The sequence below is a fragment of the Cyprinus carpio genome, chromosome A5, assembly GCF_018340385.1.
Source record: "Cyprinus carpio isolate SPL01 chromosome A5, ASM1834038v1, whole genome shotgun sequence".
Lineage (NCBI taxonomy): Eukaryota > Metazoa > Chordata > Actinopteri > Cypriniformes > Cyprinidae > Cyprinus > Cyprinus carpio.
In genome coordinates, this window is record NC_056576.1 from 13,680,766 (window position 1) to 13,704,195 (window position 23,430).

General features: G+C 37.2%; 2 protein-coding genes across 3 annotated transcripts; both read left to right on the top strand.

The window, feature by feature from the left end:
* The first annotated feature begins 1,827 nt into the window (after positions 1-1,827).
* On the top strand, positions 1,828-18,113 carry LOC109106164 (melatonin receptor type 1B-like). Of its 2 annotated transcripts, XM_042754021.1 has the most exons (3): positions 1,828-1,988; positions 2,248-2,492; positions 16,025-18,113. In XM_042754021.1, the coding sequence occupies exons 2-3, from the start codon at positions 2,297-2,299 to the stop codon at positions 16,912-16,914; spliced, it is 1,086 nt and encodes a 361-aa protein (XP_042609955.1). In that variant the 5' UTR covers positions 1,828-1,988; positions 2,248-2,296; the 3' UTR covers positions 16,915-18,113. The 2 variants fall into 2 exon arrangements, with proteins under 2 accessions (XP_042609955.1, XP_042609953.1); XM_042754019.1 differs by having other exon boundaries at positions 1,828-2,492.
* Positions 18,114-19,624: 1,511 nt separating this feature from the next.
* On the top strand, positions 19,625-20,958 carry vma21 (vacuolar ATPase assembly factor VMA21). The gene is made up of 3 exons (XM_019121360.2): positions 19,625-19,801; positions 20,013-20,122; positions 20,276-20,958. The coding sequence occupies exons 1-3, from the start codon at positions 19,740-19,742 to the stop codon at positions 20,416-20,418; spliced, it is 315 nt and encodes a 104-aa protein (XP_018976905.1). The 5' UTR covers positions 19,625-19,739; the 3' UTR covers positions 20,419-20,958.
* The last annotated feature ends 2,472 nt before the right edge of the window (positions 20,959-23,430 follow it).

Genomic DNA, 23,430 nt, shown 5'->3' on the forward strand with positions numbered 1-23,430 from the left:
CTCTACCCATCTTGTTACATCATCATTATTTCATTTGGTTCCACCTGTCTTCATTACCCTCCTCGTTTGTCTGCCTATTTATTCTCCTTGTGTCTGCAGTCCTGTGCTGATCTGTTGTTTGTTTTCAAGTATGCTTGTGGCGTGTATTATGTCTGCCTGTATTGTTGTTCCTGGCCTGCCTGTCTGTTTTCCCCCTCTTGGTAGTTTTTGTTGTTTTGTTTCATTATTATTAAATAACCCTTTCTTCCTGCAACTTGAATCTTCACCTCATCTCTCCACACTCACCGTGACACAGCTCTTCAGTTAAAGTCCTTCGCACTACACAGAAATTTATTGTAAACAAGACATGAGACACCTACAGCAATGAGCTGGTTGTTTAAGATTCCTGTCCTCTGCTTCACTGATTATTTTGCATTATAGAATAATTGCATGACTTCCTTTTCACAGAAGGCACTGCCGTGATTGGAATAACATAGCCTCTCTCAACCGTTTCCCATAAAGCTTGCACTCACTACCATATTGTACACCATTGTTACACCAGTGTAAATGTAAATATGTATGAGATTGAATGGTTGATTTATTTTCTGTCTATTTAGCTACAGATTGTTTTCTGTTCAGCTCTCCCAGCTCTCATGTCAGGATGCCACTGTTACGTGGCCTACCATTGTTGGTCAGCTTGACTGTTGCAGGCTCATTATTTGTAGCCAAACATTTGTAAATTTGCTCCAAATTAACACATAACAATGAGACTATTAACATGCAGCAAGTGTGTGTATTTATATGGGTGCTGGTTGAAGGGATTCAGTGTTAATTACTTGTCTGAACCAGAAAAGATCATCTTATCAGCGGCGATATGTGGGTTTTAAAATAGAGGCGGCACACTAATTGTATTGGTCTGGGGATCCCTACCGATTATTATTATTATTATTATTTGCTTAACCACTTTAAAATGACTTTTGGGTTGCTTTTAGTCAGAAGATGTAAGGAAAATGGCACACATACAGCAAAATAATATAATTTCACATACCTGGAATATCACTTGAAGGAAACATCCATCCCTTCTTAAAAGTCTGTGTTAAAAGAGCCAACGTTAGTCTATCCAGTTTAGGCGTGTTCTCCCTTTATTTTTAATTGGTACATAGTGTTTGAATGACAATTTGGTAAATTTGTTGCCAATCAAATATTCAGTATCTCTACTCATAAGTGCTTGGTACATTATCAGCGCAGCAGGAGACATTCAAACTAATATCACGTAATTCACACCTCTATGATGATTGGTTGATATACCAGAGGAGGCTAGCCTCCCTTCAAGGTTTCTTTTCTCAACACTCCTCAGCGCTGAAAGTGAACACTCGATGCTGATTGGCTAATTTTTTATTTATTTTTTTTCTCCAACGGAGGCACGAGAACTCAGGTCTTGTGAAATTAAGTAATATAATTTAATTAAAATATAAATTTCTGTAAGTAATTTTGTCGGCTCACAGTTTGTCTCGTGAAACCCAAAACTTTAAAATAAAAATAAGCTATTTATTTTAACTGTGGTAAGAAAACCTATAAATCCTTGTGAAAGCGCTCCGGCTGCATACTGTTCTATGGTTACACCTTTAAGCCAACGCGCGTCGCGACTTCAGTTCGCTTCGCTAACTTTTCTGGTTACCTAAACATTTTAAATTGTATAATATATTTAATATACATCATTAAAATATGTATATGTAGCCTATATTATAATTATGGATATCAAAATCACTCAGTTTTAACCTGTTTTTATACAGTCTATGTTTTTAACGGTTCGCAGAGGCGGTGGACTAAACTCGTTTCACTAATCGCTGCTCGGTTTGGCGCTGAACAGTTGACTGTGCGCTGGAAGAGAGACCTAGAGGCAACCTCCGGGTGCCGGGGATGCGACGCAGACTGGCGCTGATGTCTGTGCCGTGATGTGTGTGGCGTCTGAGCAACAGCCCGGAGTGGGTGTGAGTCTGTGATCCGAGGTGACAATCCAGATAACTGTGGGGCTGACAATGCACCGACTACCAAACATGCATGATTTGAATTTAATGGAAGCTACTGGGAAATTCGAAGGGATTCTTCTGTGACAGCTATCGTGCGATAGAAGTTATATGAAAACGGCTTTTAAACATTGCAGTAGATTTTTAAGTGATCAGTGAAATTTTATAAGTGGAATGGATTGGTTATATTTTTGGGAAGGTGAATAGCTCTTCGTGCCAACTTTGCATTTTTTCCTTGAAGAGTGGATCAAAGAAGAAACTTCAATGTGGCGTTACGCTGGTTCCTAAGAATGGCGTTAATGAAGGCGAACTTAAGCTGTCTGGATAGTTTATCCCGGGGAAACAACTGCCTCCCTGCCAGCAGCACGTCTCCCGGGGTAGCGGCCACCCTCGCCGGCGTGCTGATCTTCACCACCGTGGCTGATATCGTTGGAAATCTACTAGTCATCCTATCCGTGTACAGGAACAAGAAACTCAGGAATGCAGGTGTGAAAAGACACAAATGTCAGGCTAATATCATACGTCTTTTGTGTAGCTTTTATATATTTGCAGAGTAGCCTATGCAACTGTAAAGTGTATAGCTAAAAAGCATCTACATTTATTAACGTTAACGCAGCATTGTATTTTCATTTTGGCTGAAGTTGTTCCCAGCTGCTGGTGGTGGTGTGGCATAAATCATATTTTATTTGTTGATAGAGATTTTATTGTAGTATGCAGAATGTCATTTCACATTATATCAATACATCGGCTACATGCTTTTCTCTGTGTCCTATGTTTTGATGCACCTTTCCCCCCCAGAATTACATAAGAGACACCAGCAAAAATGGGTGTCTTTTTGTTGTTGTTGTGCAACAAAACACAAGATGTTGAAAGGCTTAGTAATTTTTCATGTTTTTGATGTGCAAAAAAGTGTCAGGGGAATGTAACCCAAGGCAGGATCACTCCAACAGAAGCACGTCAGCAAACAACTCATTTTACAGGATTTGATTTTATACTGCAGGCAGTGCGATGAACAAACAATTGGTTACGTGAGACTGTTATAGGGCTGCAAGAATTTAAAATGCACAGAGTCTTACATCCGCTCACACATACAATTATGCCCAAAAATCTTTAGTGAAAATTCTTTAGCATTTTTCTAATTTAATAGCTTTTTTAATTGCAAATTATATATTCAGCATTATGCCAACAGTAGAAAGATATACCAACATATTTATATTCCAATGTGCATCTTTGCATCAGTGGTGGAAAATCTGACATTATGTGCATTGGAGTTGATATGGTCAATGTCCTAAATGTGATTTTTTTGACTAGAAATAGTACATAATCCTTCTTATTCAATTTTAGAATTTTTTTGCCAATTAGACTTTGTCAGTTAGATTTTGCATTCTAAACTGTCAGTGTCTTCTCAGTCTTTCTGACCTTTGTGCAGCTGTTAAAGGACCTGTTGCTTGCTACATTGTCTGCTTTCTTTCTTTCATTGCATGTAATCTTATACAGGTGAGAGCAAGAGAGCAGAGCTCTTCCTGAAAGGGGTAGATATCTCTATCAATTTCACTGCTACAAGTTCAGGGTTATTTCACATGATTAGGCTGTAGTAGTGAGAATGACCATGATCTGAGCAGGACAGACAGAAATTGAAAAGATTCCACCAGAGCTGAAGTGCCATCATAGGTTTCTTTACTGGCATCTATGGTTCCAAAAAAAAAACCTTTAACATCAATGTAAACTTTCCATTGCTCAAGGTTGTAGTGGAAAAGGGTTCTTCACACTAAGAAAAAAAAAATGGAAATTATTAACCTAAAGGTTCTTTGAGGTACCCAAAATGATTCTTATGTTGCATCACTTGGAAAAAACCCTTTTTGGAACCTCTATTTTGAAGAGTACAGTGTGCTGTTTGTACGTGTTTAAAGTGCTCTGGGAGATGAGAATTTCTCATGATTTGAAAACAGTGGTTAATTGTCCGTGTTGGGGTCCACAGAAAGGGAATTATGAGAAACATATCAAACATAATGAAAAAATTATGCTTTAGTGTGGGCAGTGTTGTTCTCTTTGCATGTTCCTGTCATCAGACCGTTCCGATCTCTGCAGCTGCTTTGGTAGTGTGTTGAAATGTCGCTGCCTCAGATCATGCTGTGTTTTCCCAGATTGTCCTGAGCCATGAGCTGCTTGAGTTGATGTGCAACCATGTATGTTTGCAAAAAGAATGGAGATCCGGCATTGCACAGAGACATCCATGTGACAGCGATGGACAAAAACAAGACGCTAAGCTTCAAAGACACACACACACACACACACACACACACACACACACACACACACACACACACACACATACACATATACATACACATACACACACACACACACTACACGCATGATAGGGGTTCACATATACTGCACTGATTCCATCTCAATATTAGGATGTGTCAGTGAGGCTGTTATATATTTATTTATTTATTCATTGGTTTATTTAGATAGGAATGGTACAAAAATAATGAAGCTGAAAAATATGCATTGTACATTGATAAAAAAAATTCAGACCTCTCTAACTCAAAAGTTTCTATTGACTGATCACATCTAAATTTTTCAATAGGCCTAACTGAATTTGTGTGAATTACTGATCACATCTAAATGTTTCAATTAGCCAAACTGAATTTGTGTGAATTGAATTTCAGATTTAATTAGGCCAATTAAAAAATTTAGATGTGACCAGTCAATAGAAAATATTGAGTTGGAGAGGTTTTTATTTTTTACAGTGTACAGAGAGTATAGCATATGCTAATTTGCATCTCAAGTCCCTAAAGGCTTTTCTTAAAAAAAAAAAAAAAAAACCTAAATAAATATTATTAATAATAACAATAATAATAAATTGATTACCAATTTTAGGGGTACTCTCAACACTGGCAACATATAATTAGAAAACAAAAAAAAAACAATTCATTAAAATTAGTTAAACGTGTACAGCTCTGATTTATTTTAAACCAGCGCTTAACCATCATTGTAAAACGCTTTATGTCATGTTCTGTTTTTAATTTCAGTTGGTAACATTGAGTTGGGAGCTCTTTACAGAAAAAGCTCTTTGTCCTTGTGAAGTTCTACGATGATTAAAATAGGGATCAATATAGGGATCATTTAGAATGTTAGATTCTGGAGAACTCTGTAACATCCTGTGCGTGATGACGAGAATGCTGTAGAAAAGAGAGGCACGCGATCTGCTTGTGTAGTTTTAGTGCTTGCTTTTTATATTTCTATTTATAAGCTTCAATGCCTTTGAGCACAGGACAAGTGGAGAGAGACAGGAAACCACTGGGGACAGAGACAGTGGAATCAGGACATGACACATGCTGTTTATGTGTTGTGGGCATGTGCCCTGCTCACTGTACAATTTTTGTTTTTTAATGGAAATGTTGTTGTTGGTATATTACAGTATATCACAATTTTTGTTTTTTAATGGAAATGTTGAAATTATGTCAAAATGTTGACTATAGGGCATGTAATGGACAGATCTATATAATTGTGTTATTATATCCATAGTTTTTTATTATATATTATATTTTATATATCATCAAGATATGAATATGACTGCAGTATATATACAGCCTTGCAAAAAACTGCATTAATATGTTAAGATATATGACTAAGAATGGCACAAAGGACACTGAAAAATATATATTCTCTCTCTTTTATTTTTATTTTTGTCAGCTCAGGCTGTTGGCATGGGTGTTCTGGCAGCCTGAGTTGGGTTTAATCAATACTGCCTTTCCGCCGTCATTTGGCCCATCTTTAGACTAAAGTGCTGATTGATAGCTTTTTAATGTCCAGCATCAGTTGGCATTCCCACACACTGTTCTGGCACATATTAGATCTGGCCAAGTCAAGCATCCCAAAAATCACCTAAAACCCAGTGTAAAACCAGCATATGTATTTACAAACGTATACATTACATCTCAAAAGTTTTGAATTGGTAATTTTTTTTTAATGTTTTTTGGAAAAAAGGTTTCTTATGCTAACCGAGGCTGCATTTATTTGAACACAAATACAGTTAAAATAGCAGTATTGTGAAATATTATCACAATTTAAAATAACAGTTTTCTATTTTAATATATTTTAAAATGAATTTTCAGCAGCCTTTACTCCAGTCTTCAGAAATCAGTTTATTATACTGTTTGTTGCTCAAGAAATATTCCCTGTTATTATCAAAGCTGAAATCTGTTTTGCTGCTGAACACTTTTACGGAAACTGTGATATTTTTTACCATAATTATCGCTTGTAGCAATTTTAAAGTCTTTGCTTTAACATTTGATCAATTTATTGCATCCTTGCTGAATAAAGTAATAATTTCTTTCAGTTACCAAAAAATTACTGACCCCAAAGTTTCAAATACACTGCTGCTGGTCTGATGGGATGGCCTTTAAATTTTCACTGTTTGAACATTTTCACTTCTGCATTACAGTGTCTCCATTAGCGGCACCAGCATACTGCAGTTCATCCATTACCCCTCACCTGAAATAGCAGTAGTGTTTGAGATTGGCACACACTCAGGGCTGCTGATGGGCAGATGGCTTTCAGAGGAGAAGCAATGAACTACTCTCGGACGGTGTAGTAATACTCACAGATGGTGAGTGAAGGACGGCATGACGGTATATGAATACTCTTCTCTTGCCAAGGCAAGCATACTATTGCTTATAAGTATTGTTAGGTATTCGAACAACCCCTAACTTCAGTCAAGGGCAGCCAACTGAACACCTAAAGGGCTGCAGACTTCAATTCCAACCTGCACCATCACACCTGTCAGTAATTTAAGTACTGCTGAACATGATTAGCTGTTTCAGGTGTGTCATTTTGCTATAAACATGATTTATACCTCAATTTGTGCAGCATGTTGAAGAGAACACCATAGCAGCTTCATAGCAGCATCATGACAGCCACCACAACTCCTTAGCATTCTGGCAGCAACTTTTGCACTTCTTCAGAAAATGTGAAAAATTGTTAAGATTTTGAGTTTGATATGCATCATAAATTCTGTTAATGGCACCTCAGTCTTTGCAACACACACCCAGTCAATGAGAATGTGTGGTCCCACAGCACCATTTCCTCACATAATATGCACACACACACAGACATACACACACTCATCTAGCGTCAGCATTATTGAATGTATCTCCAGTTCACACTGAGGCATGTTAATGCTCTTATATGGTCATTTCTGTCCTGGATGGGTTTGAATTAGACTGGAATTCATGTGTGCAGATGAGAAAGTGTTGAGATGGAGCGTTACAGTGATTGTGAAAGTCTTTGATTGTAATAATAATGTATTCTTGCTTGAGCTGCAGCCTCAGGTTCAACTGTCTGACTGCTGCACTTGACATCACACTCTCACTGGACACTCTGCCTGTCAGACAAGTTCAGCAGCCAATAGAATATCTTACTACAGCAAAACTGCAATAACTTCTTGGAAATCTAATATGCTTTTAACAATAATAGAACAAAAATGGTCATTTGCATATCACATTATGAAGATGTTGTTTAGCTGGAGTGGGTTTGATCTGTCTGTTGGCAGAGCTCCTGAGAGGATGGTTGACTGTTTTATTTGACTGGCTGGTGTACAGGAATAATTCAGCATTAAGTACTTATGGAAATGAAGGGGAAAATACTCCCCTTCTTTCTTTTCATGCACACACATAAACAGTCCCACACACACTGCTTCGAAATTTGGATACTTACAAAGGCCTCCAACAACCTCCTAACTGGTTTTTGGGAGCGTTAATAAAAACTATGAAGACATTAAAAAAAAATAATAATAAAAAATACAAAACCACAAAAAAATTGAAATAACATTAAAACTGAATAAAAGTGAAAATGTGTAAACACAACTTTAATTGCTACCTAAAAAGAGATGAGATTATGCAATGCACATAACCTGTGTTGCGTTAACCTTCACTTGCCTTTCATGTCTTTTTCTCTCGCTCTCTCTTTCGCTCTCAGTGCTTCCACTCAGATGTTTTATTATGCTACTGGGATGTAGAAGGGAACATAGGTCTGTGTGTTTACATACCCCTAGTGCTTGTGTAAAGTGCTGTGGTTATATGTATGTGTGTGTTTAGAGCAATGTTGGTGGTGGTATCTCACCGCTATCTCATTTTATAATCCAATAATTCAACAGGTGATGGATGGCAGATTTTAATGTTCCACACATATAATCCTGGACATCAGTGTGAGAGATAAAGATGAGGTTTGCAGAGTTATAATAGACTGTCTGATCTGTGTATTAAAATAAACCTGTAAATGCATTTTAATATCAGCTAATTCCAGCAAAGACGAGAAGAGCCAGACTATCCATTAAATACGTTTATGACAGCACAGACAGCGCAGCCAGATCAGCCTCATCCTCATAGCTACTGATAACCTCGAACTGGCTCACAGAGGTACTGGGGGAAAAGAACAGGTAATTGCATTTTAATTGTCTCCTGTGAAACTCAGCTGCTAACTGCAGATTTCCTCTTTTTCCCCACATAGCCAGATTTATAAAAGATTTATATAAGTTCAAATCCAATCTTTTAGCTTTCTGAATGCTACATCTCTCTCCGAGGAAATCTTTAACTATCAAATATGTTAGTGTGTGTTTCCTATTGCCTTATTTAAAGGAAATATAAGCTATGATATGCAATATCTTATTATACTTTTAAAATGATTTTATTTAAATATGTATTAAAAAAAAATATATTTTTTTTTTTTGGTGACCATTCATTAAAGGTTACATTGACTTTTACAAGGATATTATAATTAACAAATAATTGCATAATTGTAAGAATTATATCAACTTAAGTACAAGTGTTTTATATAAATAGAGCAATAGGAAGTAAAAGGGCCATGTGTGTGTTTAATTGTGCATGCATGTCTTTGTGGGAAGGGGGTTGTTTGTGTGGTGAGGTTGCATAAGCACATTCAGCCTTGCTTCAGTCCATCAAACACCTCAGGTACTGATGAAGTCTGTGATATTTTCCAGGAGAGAACACAATATATTGTAGTAGGATTTTTATAAATTCCATTTGTTGTAGACTGTTAGCATATTTTCTCACTAACAGATTGCTGTCTGCTTACAATTCATCAAAACTCTAAATGCAAGGTGTCTTTTGCAGATAACTCTTTCAATATACATCATTTTGAAAACATTGTAAGTAAAATAATCCGATTTCATTGGAATGTGAGTTAATGGAGCCATAAGTTGGAAAGATGTGAAATCTATTCTGGTCTTCCCCAGCAGTGGAAGAAGACTGCACTGTATGCATTTCTGAAGCCCAAACATCTAGATGGAAGTCAGAACATGCTGACACCTCAAAACAAGCTTTCCTCCAACTAGATTTTAGTTTCTCTGCTGTTTGCAACAGTTTGAGAATGAATTTGGATATTTTTGACAAGACGCTTGCCTGGAAAAAAACCTTTTATGTGCATCCATCTTCAGGTTTACTCTCCAGATTCTTCCTTGTTTACTGTTTGCAAAGGTCTTTTTTTTTCTAGTTTTGTGCTACAGAAAATCAGAGCTGGTGAGTTTTCACGCTCAGCATTGTGACTGCTTATAAAATCATCTCATCGTCTGTTGTTAGATGACTCAATATTGTATCCAGCTGGAGGAAAAACATGAAGCTGCATATCTGCTGCATATGTATCAATGAATTCTTTCTCAGTTTTATCATTTGGCCACAAGTTAAATGTTAAAGTGGATGGTAGGGAGGTGTTCATTTGATCTTGTGAGCTGGCAAAGCATTTGTCCATGAATCTATTGACATTATTTTGTGGTTCTTTAACATTAGCATATAGTGTTTTCTAAACTCTGTACCCTCTTTATCAACACCAAAATAGAATGTATAGAATGCTTTAATTTGCAATATACTGGATATCAATTAGAATTTTAATTAACTGAGTAAAGAGAACAGCTAAGTTTAAAAGAACAGCACTTATTTGAAATAAAATAGTAAATACACCTCTACCTTTGTCCGATGCCTTAATTAAGGTTAAATGCACTTATTTTACAGCTCTCTATAATGATTGATTCTGATTGGACAATCACAACATTCAACATTCATATTTCCTTTGTCATTTGGTGAGTGTCCATTCTGCATCATGCTTTACTTTTTGATAGTGATTCTTTTTCATTTAGAATAAAGAATGATTTAATGCTTTTATCCAAAGCAACTTACAAATGAGAAAAACAACAAGCGATTCATCTTAAGGAGGAAATAACACGAGAAGTGCTAGCAATACACAACATCTCACTATGTCTATGGGTTTAACAAACCAATATTATTGGCTGAATTTAGAACAGCATACTTTTTCTGTCAAATACCCTGAAGATATGAAATATTAGAGTAACCTATGCTTTTTCAGATTCATTTTTGTATTTAAATTACAACTTGCATCTTGCATGTCTTAACTCTTAAAAAAAAAAAATTAAATATGAGAGTTTCACAATACATTTCAAACATTGTCACTTCTTTTAACAAAGCAAAATCATAGGCTGAATTCAGAATAGCATACTCTTTTCTGCCAAAAAGTCTAAATACTGTATATGACAGAAATAGTAAGAGTAGAAGCCAATGCTATTTCATATTCAGCAATAATATTTGTACATGCCTCTGGTTAGGGATCACTGGCTTAAGTGATATCAGCTGTAAAGAAAGTCAAGGTGGAGCAAGGTATTATATTTTGATGAAATATAACAAACACACTGCACTGATAAATCATGCAGAGAAACAATATATTAAAGGGATAGTTCACCCAAAAATGAAAATGTGATGTTTATCTGCTTACCCCCAGGGCATCCAAGATGTAGTTGACTTTGTTTCTTCAGTAGAACACAAATGGAAATTTTTAACTCAAACTGTCCAGTCTGTCAGTCCTACAATGTCAGTGGATGGGAATCACGGCTTTGAGAGTCATAAAACATAAACAAACAAAATCAAATTAAACCCTGCGGCTTGTGACGATACATTGATGTGTAAAGACACAAAACGATCGATCTGTGCATGAAATTTGAACAGTATTTATATCGTTTTTTACCTCTGATTTTTCAACGCAATGTCTGAACTGTCCTGAGCGCGTTCGCGTCTTCTTCAGCCCGCTGGTGAGGCATCTTCTTCTTGCTTTATGGCGGATCGCAGACTTATAACTGCATTATCGCCACCTATCTCTCAAATGGACCATTGACACTCCCAATTGAAATTGAAGATAGAGTGTCAATGGTCCATTTGAGAGATAGGTGGCGGTAATGCACTTATAAGTCTGCGATCCACCATAACAGAAAGAAGAAGAAGAAGATGCCTCACGCCCAGGCTGAAGAAGAAAACGCAAACGCGCTCAGGACAGTTCAGACATTGCAGTGAAAATCAGAGGTAAAAACTATATAAATACTTTTCAGTTTCTGAAAAAAATTGGTTTTGTTTGTGTATGTTTTTGGACTCCCAAAGCCGTGATTCCCATCCACTGACATTATAGGACTGACAGACTGCAACGGTTTCAGTTAAAAATCTCAGTTTGTGTACATGGAGAAAAGCTCCATTTGTTTCTTCAGTAGAACAGCAGAACAGTGGAACGATACGGCTCGGTACGGTTCACTTTTGGGAGATTTTCCACTGGGTACAGTACCTGGTACTTCTTTTAGTACCACCTCAGTTGAGGTTCCAAGTGAACTGTATTGGATTGGCCAGAGAGAATCGTCACTACCGGCGTCACTGAACTTGCGACACAAACACAAAAGAACCACTAGATTTAAATCAGCACAGCCAGCAGTATCGAACGTAACTGTTTTAAACAAGCACACCTTTTTTAACAACCAAAACGTTTCGTTGTCTGATACAGAAGTACAGACGTTCCTCTCGTTGATAGCAGAGGAGCAGATCCAGCGAGAGCTTGATGGAGTGACGCGGAATGAAAACGTTTTTTAGGAGTCATGGCAGTGGAGGCGGCGCAACTATAACGACGTGAATAATCCCACCCACTCTAAAGTGATACTAAACTGCAGTGGAAACGCAAACCATGCCGAGCTGAGCCGTACCGTACTGAGCCATGCCGAGTCACCACGCAGTGGAAAAGCACCAAAAGTCACCTACATCTTGTATGCCCTGGGGGTAAGCAGATAAACATAAAATTTTCAGTTTTGGGTGAACTATTCCTTTAAGAAAGTAAATAAGGTCCATTTGATTTTATGTTCTCCCACGGATTTTCCATGTGACTCACACATGCTGCTTTTAAATCTATGATTCAGGGTTGTAGAACATATGTTCTTGTGTAGAGTTTGCCATGAGAAATTGTGAGTAAGGAACATAATTAAATCTGTCCAGGATAATCATGTGGATGTATGATCCTCAGGCAGTCCTTCCTACCCAGGAGCTGTCCTGATCTGAGCCACAGACAAAATAAATCCTGTTCTCTTTTTCCTGCTCTTCCTCTTTCTCTCCCAAACGTGATATTATATAGTATAGTGATAAAGGAAAGGTTCAGTATTTGCACCTTACTTCTCATGATTGTGGTTGTGACGAGTGGGACAGGGCCAAGAGCCGTGGGAACAGAGCGAGGCCGGTGGAGTGATTTGGGAAATGAGCGACACCTGCTCCACTCACCGGTCTTGAGTCCCACGGAGGAGATCGGAAGGATACAAAAGAGGAGCGACGACAGTGAAGGACGAGAGAGGACCAGACCTGGGTTTTATTTTGTGGTTTGGTTTTGTTTGTGCGCGGCAGTCGTCCGTGAGGGGCTGTCGCGCTGTTTTGTGTTTATTTTGGTTATTAAAGCTTTATTTGAGTGTCCACCGGTTCCCGCCTCCTCCTTCCCGTGATTATGAAGTTTGTACGTTGTAACAGTGGTGTTATTAGATGTTAAAATACAGCTCTTTGAAGGTTTGATACTCTGATGGTACCTTTACTGTGGGTCATGTGATGCAGATTTGAAGCGACCAACTGCGAGATGACTGCAATTCAGATCCAACTGAACTTCAGCTTCTAAAGGGACCAAGAGTAAGACAATGTAAAACTGCTTCTTTTTATTTAAATGAAAACTTGCAACTTTAATGTCTTAACTTCAAAAAATGTAAAATATATATATATATATATATATATATATATATATATATATATATATATATATATATATATATATATATATATATATATATATAAAATAAAAAATGTGAGAGATTCATTTTTTCACTGAGAAATGACGTCTTTGTCCGGTGCCAACAGCACTGACTCTCCATATAAATGCCATTGTAAATGTCAGTGTGAAGGACCCGCTGTGACCTGTGTGCAATTCCCTGACCATTTTGACTGTTGCCAGAGGATCCATTTCCAGTGACTGTTTGGAAAAAGTCAAAAACTGCTTTTTCGAGCCTGAGGTCTGACTGAGCTTAGATTGATCTCAGTGATGAGCTGCAGAGAAGCAGACCACTGAGGCATTCGAGTACACCACTGAAAAAGAGTTGCAGCTGAATAGATATTGCAACCTTGAGGGAATTGTATCTTGAAAATATTTCTAATTGTACTGTACAAAATGCTTCAATTTGCTCAGCCAAGTTACATAAAAATTAAATAAGCAGAATTTATAATCAGGATTCCTATTAGAATAAAAGGGCACTAGCATTTTCATTATGATATTAAGTATCAAGGCCATTATCACTGATATTGATACCAAAAATTATATTTTAAGAATTACAAATTAAATAAGCAGATAATCAGCATTTAAGGTACTAATATAGGGGTAAATAAGGTACAAAGATGTAACATTTAGCTTTTGTACCTTGACAGTTTGTACCTTATTTCTGACAGCGTATATAAAGTCTGACCCAGTCTGAACATTTTATAACACTTCGCATGAGTGGAAGCCATAGGTGGTGTCAGGGGTAACATGCACAAAAGGCAGCGGCTCTGATGCAATTTGAAAGTTTGTTTGAATCCATTTACTCATAAATGCGACCTTCATGAGTTGGCAAGCATGTTTAGTTTTCCTGACATGTAATCTTTTCAGCTCCTTTGGTTTGAAATGGAGACGGAGTGTGATGGAGGGAAACAGTCAATGAGAGTTTATGAATGGAAAATTGCGAGCACAACAAGTGTGACCTGATCAGTGTTGCGCAGAGCCAAAGAATAATTGAAACTGCAGAAATGAGCTGCATTTGAATTCAGAGAAAGATTTGTTAAATGGGTTTACAGGGGCAGCTCAATCAGAAATGCATTTTTGCACAGACACAATGAGGTCATTTTTAGAGAAGATGGATTTGTCTGACCGTTTTGTTTTTGAGATGGAACGTGAGGGTGAATTACTTAGCTTTTAAAAGCAGCCAGACAGGATCTGGCAGCGGGGCTTTTTTCTCTCTCTTTATTATGTTTTAGAGTGTTGTGAAAAGTGTGAGGAGACTTAATGTTAGTCTGCAGGGATAATAGTTCTTACAGCGCCTCTGTAATCGAGTTATTAATTACATACTTGTGTCTGTATTCTATCAGACCACACACAGTCCTGACCCAGACTCTCTTTGTCTTACCTTCACATACACACTCTTTTAAAGGACACTTATACTCTGTCTCAGAGATGCACTATGCTGATATTACAAAAAAAAAAATCTGCTCATACTTTTTTCCCCTTATTTCAAATATCCTTTTCTGTCTCTGTTTCAGTTTACTTTGATAAATGTTTAAAAATATAGTATATTTGTAGTGCCAAATAATTTGTTGCTTAGCTTTTAAAGAATTAAAATGTAAAATAAAAGATATTAAATACAATATTTTTAATTGAATTTTATTTATTTTACATTTTAATTCTTATATTCTCAAATGCAAAATTAAATCTGGATTAATAAGGAAGTAATAAATAAATAAATAATACAATAATAATAAAAAAACAATATAAAGAAAGTTACAGAAAAAAGGGAAGGGAAAAAGAGTAATAGTAAAAGTCCTTGTGGTCCCCTGAAGGGCCGTCATTCATTTTCAATGAGAGTTGGTGATTTGAGGCGACATGAGTGACAGAGGCCGTTGGCGATGCAACAAAGTTGAGCAGAGTTTAACTCTACGCAAATGTACAATGACATAATCTGACTATGAGATAATACAACAATGAGAGTGCAGAGAGTGGAGCATGTGTAAACCACATCATACATTTGGATACAGTCGAGGGGTTTATGTGAATTAAAGGGATAGTTCACCCAAAAGTTCTTATCATTTACCCACCCTCATGGCGCACCAAACCTTCGTGACTTTCTTTGTTCTGTGGAACACAAAAAGATGTTGTTTTATAAAGGGTCCAGGGTCTCAGGGTCCAATTTATTTTTCTTAGCTGTTGTATTTGGGTTGGCCAGTAATCATCTGTACTTGTAATATCGTTTCTTATAGTTTTTCTCTTCTGTGAAACACAAAAGAAGCTATTTTGGAAAATAAATGATTTTCAAAATATTTTGTTTTGTTTTTAAATGTGAGTAAATGATAACAGAATGTTCATTTTGGGTGAACTATGTACTCAGTATTTATGTATAATTGTAATATGGTTTACAGATGGAACACAAAAGAAGATATTTTGAAAAATAAATGTCTCAATGTTTTCTTGAACCACAAAATGTTTTTTTTTTTTTAAGCTTGAGTAAATATTTGAAGAAATGTCATTTCTTCTTAAGAATGTATTTTTCCTTGCTGTTGTATTCAGGTTTCCCAGTTGTACTAGGGTTTATAGTTTCTTTCTTCTGTGGGCCACAAAACAATGTAATTTGAAAAAATATGTTTGTCCATGTAAGTCGGTGGGGTCCATGTTTTTTGAACCTCCTAAGACTTTCAAATGATTTTCTTTTTTTCCAAGCTTGAGTAAATGACAGAATTTTAATTTGGGTGCATTTTATTTTACTTTGCTGTTTGCAGTTATCATGTGCAATTACAATAGGTAGAATTTAATTATAAACTTCAGTTATTTATCTAAATATTTAAGTATGTAAATATTCAAATATGATACAATTATGTCACTCTCAATTTCTCTATCTTTAATAGGTAACATCTTTGTGGTCAGTCTTTCTGTCGCTGACTTGGTGGTGGCGCTGTACCCATACCCCTTGGCTCTGGTCGCTATCTTCCATAATGGCTGGACAATGGGCTCCCTGCACTGCCAGCTGAGTGGGTTTGTTATGGGACTGAGTGTGATCGGCTCGGTTTTCAACATCACGGCAATCGCCATCAACCGTTACTGCTACATCTGCCACAGTTTCCGCTACGACCAGCTGTATTCTCGTCGAAACACCTGTCTGTACCTGCTGCTCACCTGGGTGCTAACCGCTCTGGCCACCATGCCCAACTTCCTTGTTGGTTCCCTAAAATATGACCCACGTGTCTTCTCCTGCACATTCACCCAGACAGCAAGCTCTTCTTACACTGTCTGCGTTGTTCTGATCCACTTCCTCGTACCTCTGGGCGTGGTTTCTTTCTGCTACCTGCGCATATGGACGTTGGTGATTAGGGTCAAAGGTCGTGTCCGCCCCAATCCGAAAGTCAGAGCGGCTGACCTGAGGAATTTCTTGATGATGTTTGTGGTGTTTGTGCTGTTCGCCGTGTGCTGGGCGCCCCTGAACTTCATTGGGCTCGCCGTGGCGGTTAACCCAGCAAGAGTGGCACCGAATGTCCCAGAGTGGCTGTTTGTTAGTAGCTACTTCATGGCTTATTTCAACAGCTGTCTGAATGCTGTTGTCTATGGGTTGCTTAACCAGAACTTCAGGCAAGAGTACAAACAGATTCTCCGTGCTCTCTGCACCCCAAGAGCACTGTTCACTGAAAGTTCCAGGTACAACACTGAAGCCATAAAGAGTAAACATTCTCCAGCAGGAACCAATAACAACGTGAAAGAGACCAATATGTATAAGGGTGGAGTAACACACACTCTTTTCTAGTAGATCACTCCTCATTTAACTTACAACCACAATGTTAGAGTACAATGGAGTTAAAAGCACACCGGGGTAAAATGCACATTTGATTTTATTTTTCAAGATCACCGCAGCACTTTTCTAAACATCCATTGTTCACTATGCACCAGGAAATTTGACTGATCCTTGACTTAGCAAATAAAAAGTCAATTCTGCACTACACTTACCTCTAAAATTACCAAATATATTCTGAGACCACGGTCTTGTTAATGATTTTCAGTTTTGTTCAAAGTAATTTAAACAGCAGTTTTTCAGTAGCTGAGTATTATGTGAAATTACGATATTTAGGGAAAAAGTGCTTCTACTGTTGAAGTTAAAGGCACAATAATTGGAATGAAAAAAAATAGCAGGCTGACTTTTTCATTTGTTGACATGAGATGGTTAGATTCAGATGGTCAGTATCATGTATTTCTATTTGAATGAACATTCCTTAACAAATGCCGTGGTTGTCAGCCTTTTTATGCGTTTTGTTTAAGCAGACTTGAGCTAAACTGAAAAAAAAACTACTGCAGATGGCTGAGTATATGCTCTTGTGTTCTTATAAAGATTGGTTGATGCCATGGCAACCAACACTGAAAAAGACATTTTGATGCTCTGTGTCCATTGTAAATTCTTTGTATATGGATGTTTTGTATATCAGGCAGTGTGTTTCTAAGTAACAGAATGAACACATGATTTTTTTTGTAGTAATATTAAAGGAAAATAAGACTGACGCTTATTAAGGTAACATACAACTGATACATCCATAATTATTGTAGATCAAGTTGTATGTTTTCAATTTTGCAACAAAAATGATTTTAGTGAAATGTTTTGATATATATCTACTTGATGTTGTACATGTCATACAATCAGGGTTGGCATTTCCAATCCGAGTGGTCTGCATGCAACGGTGCTAAAAACTAAACTACATCTTTATCTTTGTAGTCCTGTCTTTCTTCTCTTGCTATATCTTGCCTCCATAATTGACAGTCATACTTTTCTCTAGCCCGATTACTTACCTTCATTTTTTCTGCACACACTACACACTCTTGCTCCTGTCCTTGAGGAAGATTTATCGCTTCTCCAGACACTAAAAGAGCTGGCTGAAAGGGGCATGATGATGACCTGATGCAAGCTTCTCTGAAGCAGTAATTTTCACAGAACGGCTTGAAGTATTAACCCCCGATGCTCTAGCAGTGCCATATCCACCACAGACATGAAGAGCCATAGACATGAATGTATTGTCCAGCTCAGTGGAGTAAAAACACAGTCTTTTGAATCCCAGGTCTTTATTTTGAGCAGATTGAATTTGTTTATTTTTACTGATATATATTCACTTACAAGTCATGACTTTTTATTTTTATTATATAATTAATTATAAATAATTTGCTGTATATAAGTGAGACTGGGGCTAGTTGTCACAAAAGCTAGCTCAGTAACTCAGTATAACAGTATTGATGCAAACGTCCAATTATGCTGATTTTCTCCAGAATTTTTCTAGGGTTTCGAGTTCAAAAATACTCTCTTAAATTATAATCATTTTGTCAATATCATCATATGTAATGCAGTAAAATGTTGACCAACTGGCCCTCGGTTCCTCCATATAATTAATATTTTCATTATCATTGCATTGGTTTATATATATAGGGGCTATATTTATATATATATATATATATTTATGCTGCGGCGCCCCCTAGCAAATTATGAATAGGGGCTAGTTTTCATATACAGTGCTGCGGCGCCCCCTTTATTAGTGGCTAGTTTTCATATACAGTGATGCGGGGACACTTATGTGTCATGAGCATACTTTGGGCTTCTTTTTTATAAAGTTGCGTGAAAAAAATCCCGGGTTGCGTTTTTTGGGGCTTATTTTAAAAAAATATGGTTCCTTGTTAGGAAAACCTGACAAGCAACTTCGTTTCTTTTCATTTATGTTCACTTTATGTTCAATGCATTGATTCACACTCTGTCTGCTCACAGTTAATAGCCAATCAGTGCAAAAATATAAGTGCTTTAGCGTAATTTGCCAAATACCTTTTGAAATAATCAATGCATTGATTCACACTCTGTCTGCTCACAGTTAATAGCCAATCAGTGTTCAGAAAGAAGGCGCGTGACACTGTAATCCAAGCAATGATAGTATAGACATAGAGGAGTGGGATGACTTTTTTCCTTTATGAAGGTAGCCTTATTTTTTATTTTTTTATAATGTCTTTGTAATCTATTAATTATCCCGGGCTGTAATAATAATAATAATAATAATAATAATAATAATAATAATAATAATAATAATAATAATAATAATAATAAACAAGCAGGCCTGTTAATAGTATATTTTGTTCGAATAGCCAATATTTTAGTAGGCTATAAATATGTGGCTATGTTACAGCTCCCCTTTGAAGCTCTTGTGTTTTTCTCCTTTTCTCCAATCCGATTCTGCTCACATGTAATTAGAGATGAGTTTTGCTCCTGCTTTGTTGCAGTTTGCTGATTTTTATAAAATAACTTATGTTTTTGCTTTTCAGATTAAAGGGTAGTTTCAGTTTAATATGTTGCAGGCTCACTTATTGGTAATACATAATTGATAATAAATAATTTTGATGATAATAAATTATCAAAAAAATATTAGGCTTGTCTCTGAAGCTGCGGATGCTTGTTTGTCTCGCGAGAGTTGGCAACAGTGGCTGTGTCACGATCATTCAGATCATATGACAAAGACCCGGAAGAGCAAATAATTCGCAAGATGTCGCAACACGGAATTACGAGCTATTGAGTTCCTATCTTTTTTTTTGGTCCATAAATAAAAACACAGAATGCAAAATCACGAGAAGACAGCCGTGGGCTCCATGCCTGCAACCGCGCCTGATTTCAGAGGGTAAGGTTGTCTGTGATGTGTCTGTTCTTCTCAGACTGAACATGACCTCACACCAAAATCACAATGACTAAGGGCACGAAACTAAGAGATTCAATTGAAATAGTCGATTAATGAATATGACTTTTGCATTTCATATTATTTAAAATCCACATTTTGACTAGTTTAATTTGTCTAATCTCTTATTTTCTCATTCTGCCTTGCATTCATTCAGGAATGACGGTTCTCTTGTCTCTGTGCTCAAGACACTCTTGTTTTTCACTCTTCTGATGATAACTCTACCCATCGGACTGTATTTTGCATCAAAGTCTTTTCTCTTTGAAGGTATTTTGCTTCTAGATGCTGATACTCCCAACATATTTATTTAATAAAATAATAATATTTAATATACATGTTATACTACAGCTTAGTGTATTAAGTCCTTAGTTGCTGATTTGCTTTTGTAATTTCTGCTTAATTCTCTTCTTTTCTTCACAGCCTCTCTGGGTTACTCCAGCAATGACAGCTACTTCTACGCTGCCATTGTTGCTGTGCTTGCCGTCCACGTGGTTCTGGCACTCTTTGTTTATGTTGCATGGAATGAGGGATCACACCAATGGAGAGAGGGAAAGCAGGATTAAGCAAGACTGAAAACTACAGAGAGAGATGGAAACACACACGACGACACTCTGTCTCATTCATTCCTGAACCAGAATATCATAATGGAGTGACACCATCTCTGTGTGTGTTTACTTTTCTCCTGAATATCTCAGCCAGTTAGAGAGAAGATGCCTGATTTCTTCTTCATCTCATGGAATGGTCGAGGTCGTCTTTTGGTCTGGCTGGAGGTTGTGTCAATCTGTGTTTTTGTGCAGAGAAGATACACTGTTCTCATGAAAGTTCATTGTTCCTGTAATGTCATATCCTGACCCATTTCAGTCTATTCGATAGATAAATCCGACTCTGAATCAACTGATTTCAAGCTGTTGTATTCAAACATTAGGCTTTCTGTGTAATTTCATCGTCTTCCCTTATATTTTCACACAAACATACAGCGATCATGTAGACAGTTGGTTGTTTAAAACTAGTTTGTGTCTGTGTGATTAAGTCAAAAATAATTCCAAGATGGATCATTTCATGTTGTTTTATTTATCAATTAAAGCTGTTCTCTGGAACTTAAATTTTCTCAGTTTTTACTAGAAATGCACACTTTTGAAGCCCCAAGAGTATTGCAGTTCTTATTAGACATTTTATAATTTATAAATATTGTTTAAAATGAGAGTTATGAGTGGGGTAAGAGTTAATATGTTGATGTTATGTATTTTAGATCAATGTAGGAAATATAAATCAGTCCCATTGTTTGTGCCCCTTTAGGATAATATAAATTAAATTAATTATTTATATTACAGCATTTATCAGAATTTTGATTTAGATTGATCTATGCCTATAATATCTATTTCTGATTCACATAAATATTTGATCACATGGAACCATGTGACATTTAATTATCTATTTTAACACTGTCTCTTTGTTTCTCCTGAATGGTTAACTATAAAAAAAAGCACTCACACTTATACTAAATATAATAATTTTGCATGACTAAATACATGTGTTCTGTCTTGAAAATCTGAAACGGTTGTTACAGGTTTCAAGCTCTGCACATTTATCAAGTGGAAACTCACTATAATCATGTTTGACAAGTGAATCAGCTGAAGACTATTATGGGATAGTGATGGAGGGCAGTGAAATCATGAATATTGAGAGGTTTCTGTATCTCTTAGCCTAGTTCAGACAAGAAAACATGACTTAAGGCAACAGAAGAGGCAACACAGAAAGATGATTACATGCAGAAGTTTTCCCAAGTTTGCCAAAGAAGGCATGTGTGTATGTAGTTTCGATCAAATTGTAATTGAGAAATAAATCCCTGCATACCCATGGTTGAGGACAAGACAAAGTCTACAATACTGTCTTGAGATTAGCCCCATGCTCTACCACACTAATGGGCATTTTAAACTCAATTCTAATATTTTGTACCTAAAGCAATGAACAGTTAAAGGGGTCAAATGATGTGGCTAAAAAGAATATTTTTTTTTTGTATTTGGTGTAATGAAATGTGTTTATGCCGTTTAAGGTTCAAAAAACATTATTTTCCACATACTATACATTATTGTTTCTCCTCTATGCCCCGCCTTCTGAAACACGTCGATTTTTACAAGGCTTATCTCTCTGAAAAGCGAGGTGTGCTGTGATTGGCCAGCTGTCCAGCGCGTTGTGATTTGCTGAATGCCTCAAGCATGTGACGGAAATGTTACGCCTCTTAACATATTGTGAAGCCTTGTCCGACCGGAGCGATGAGACAAAAACATAAAACCCATTATAAACGTGATATAAACATGATTTCTAGTTGTGTCTTCTTTTGGAATGCAAAAACAAAGTAGTTTCGCTTTCTCAATGAAACAGGTTCACACACCGTGGCCTTGAGTGAGCAGAGGCCAGAGGCCTAGAGTGAGCTGCGGCTGGCTTGAGTGAGCAGAGGCGGGCGGCTTGAGGTGGATTCTGTGTTGGGTCGTACCTCGTGCTTGCGGCAATCACATGTGACTCCGCTTCGTCCACGGTGAAACCGATTTAGCGATCCACAAAGTTGATGTATTTCCTCAGCGACCAGCTCGGATCAGCACCAGGCATGACGAAGCAGATATCGCCCTCTTTTGGAAGGCCAAACAAAGTAGTTTCACTTTCACAATTAAACACACAGCGTCTATACGGCATGGCTGTGGCAACAAAAATACTACAACGAGAATAAAAGGTACGCCTTCTTTCTTTGCGTGAACATCTGGGCGGCATTATGCAAATCTTCCCACATACTGACGTAGAGAAGTGGGGGCGTGTTAGAATGAGCCGTTTCAGGGGGGCGTGGACGAGTCTCAACTTTTCTAAAGAATATCTCTTTGGATTTGAGACTTTAGTCTTTGCAACTTCACAGATTTTCTTTATTCACCAAGATCTTGTAACACTCCAAAGAGAAAGGAGAATTTGAAATTGCATCATATGACCCCTTTAAGAAAAACAAGGTCAAATCAATAAAGGTTCAGAAAAAAGCAGACTATATATTTTATATGTTTCATATTATACAAACAAAAAGGGTCATTGAACCCCTGAGACAGTCTGCATCAAGTTACATCAAATTGCCCCCCCCCAAGAATGGCTTTGGTTTTCGATGATTTCATGAATGGGTTCTGGTCTGGATAGATTCTTAAAGCGCTGTTCATCGGTACAGCCGGTAATGGAAGGAAAGTGGGCTTTTACACACCTACTGCTAAAGCAGAACAAGCCAGAAAATGATGATGATGATGATGATTGAGAAACAGAGGAAAGGGAAAAATTTTGAGTTGAATGTCTTGAGGAATAAAGCTGGGGAGGGAAAGCAGGAAAACATCCTAGTGGAAATATTGAGAGTATGTCTGGGTGGAAGAGGAAGAGTGGAAAAGGAGAATTAGTGGAATTTCCTGGTTTCCCCTCTAGGTTTGTCGTTTTCTCTGGTCACTGGACATTGCCGACTACTTTCTCTCCATTCCAACCCCTCAGTGAGCTGTGAAGCCCAATTGAGTAACTCTACACTACAAAACTACAATGCTGACAGCAGAACTACTGAA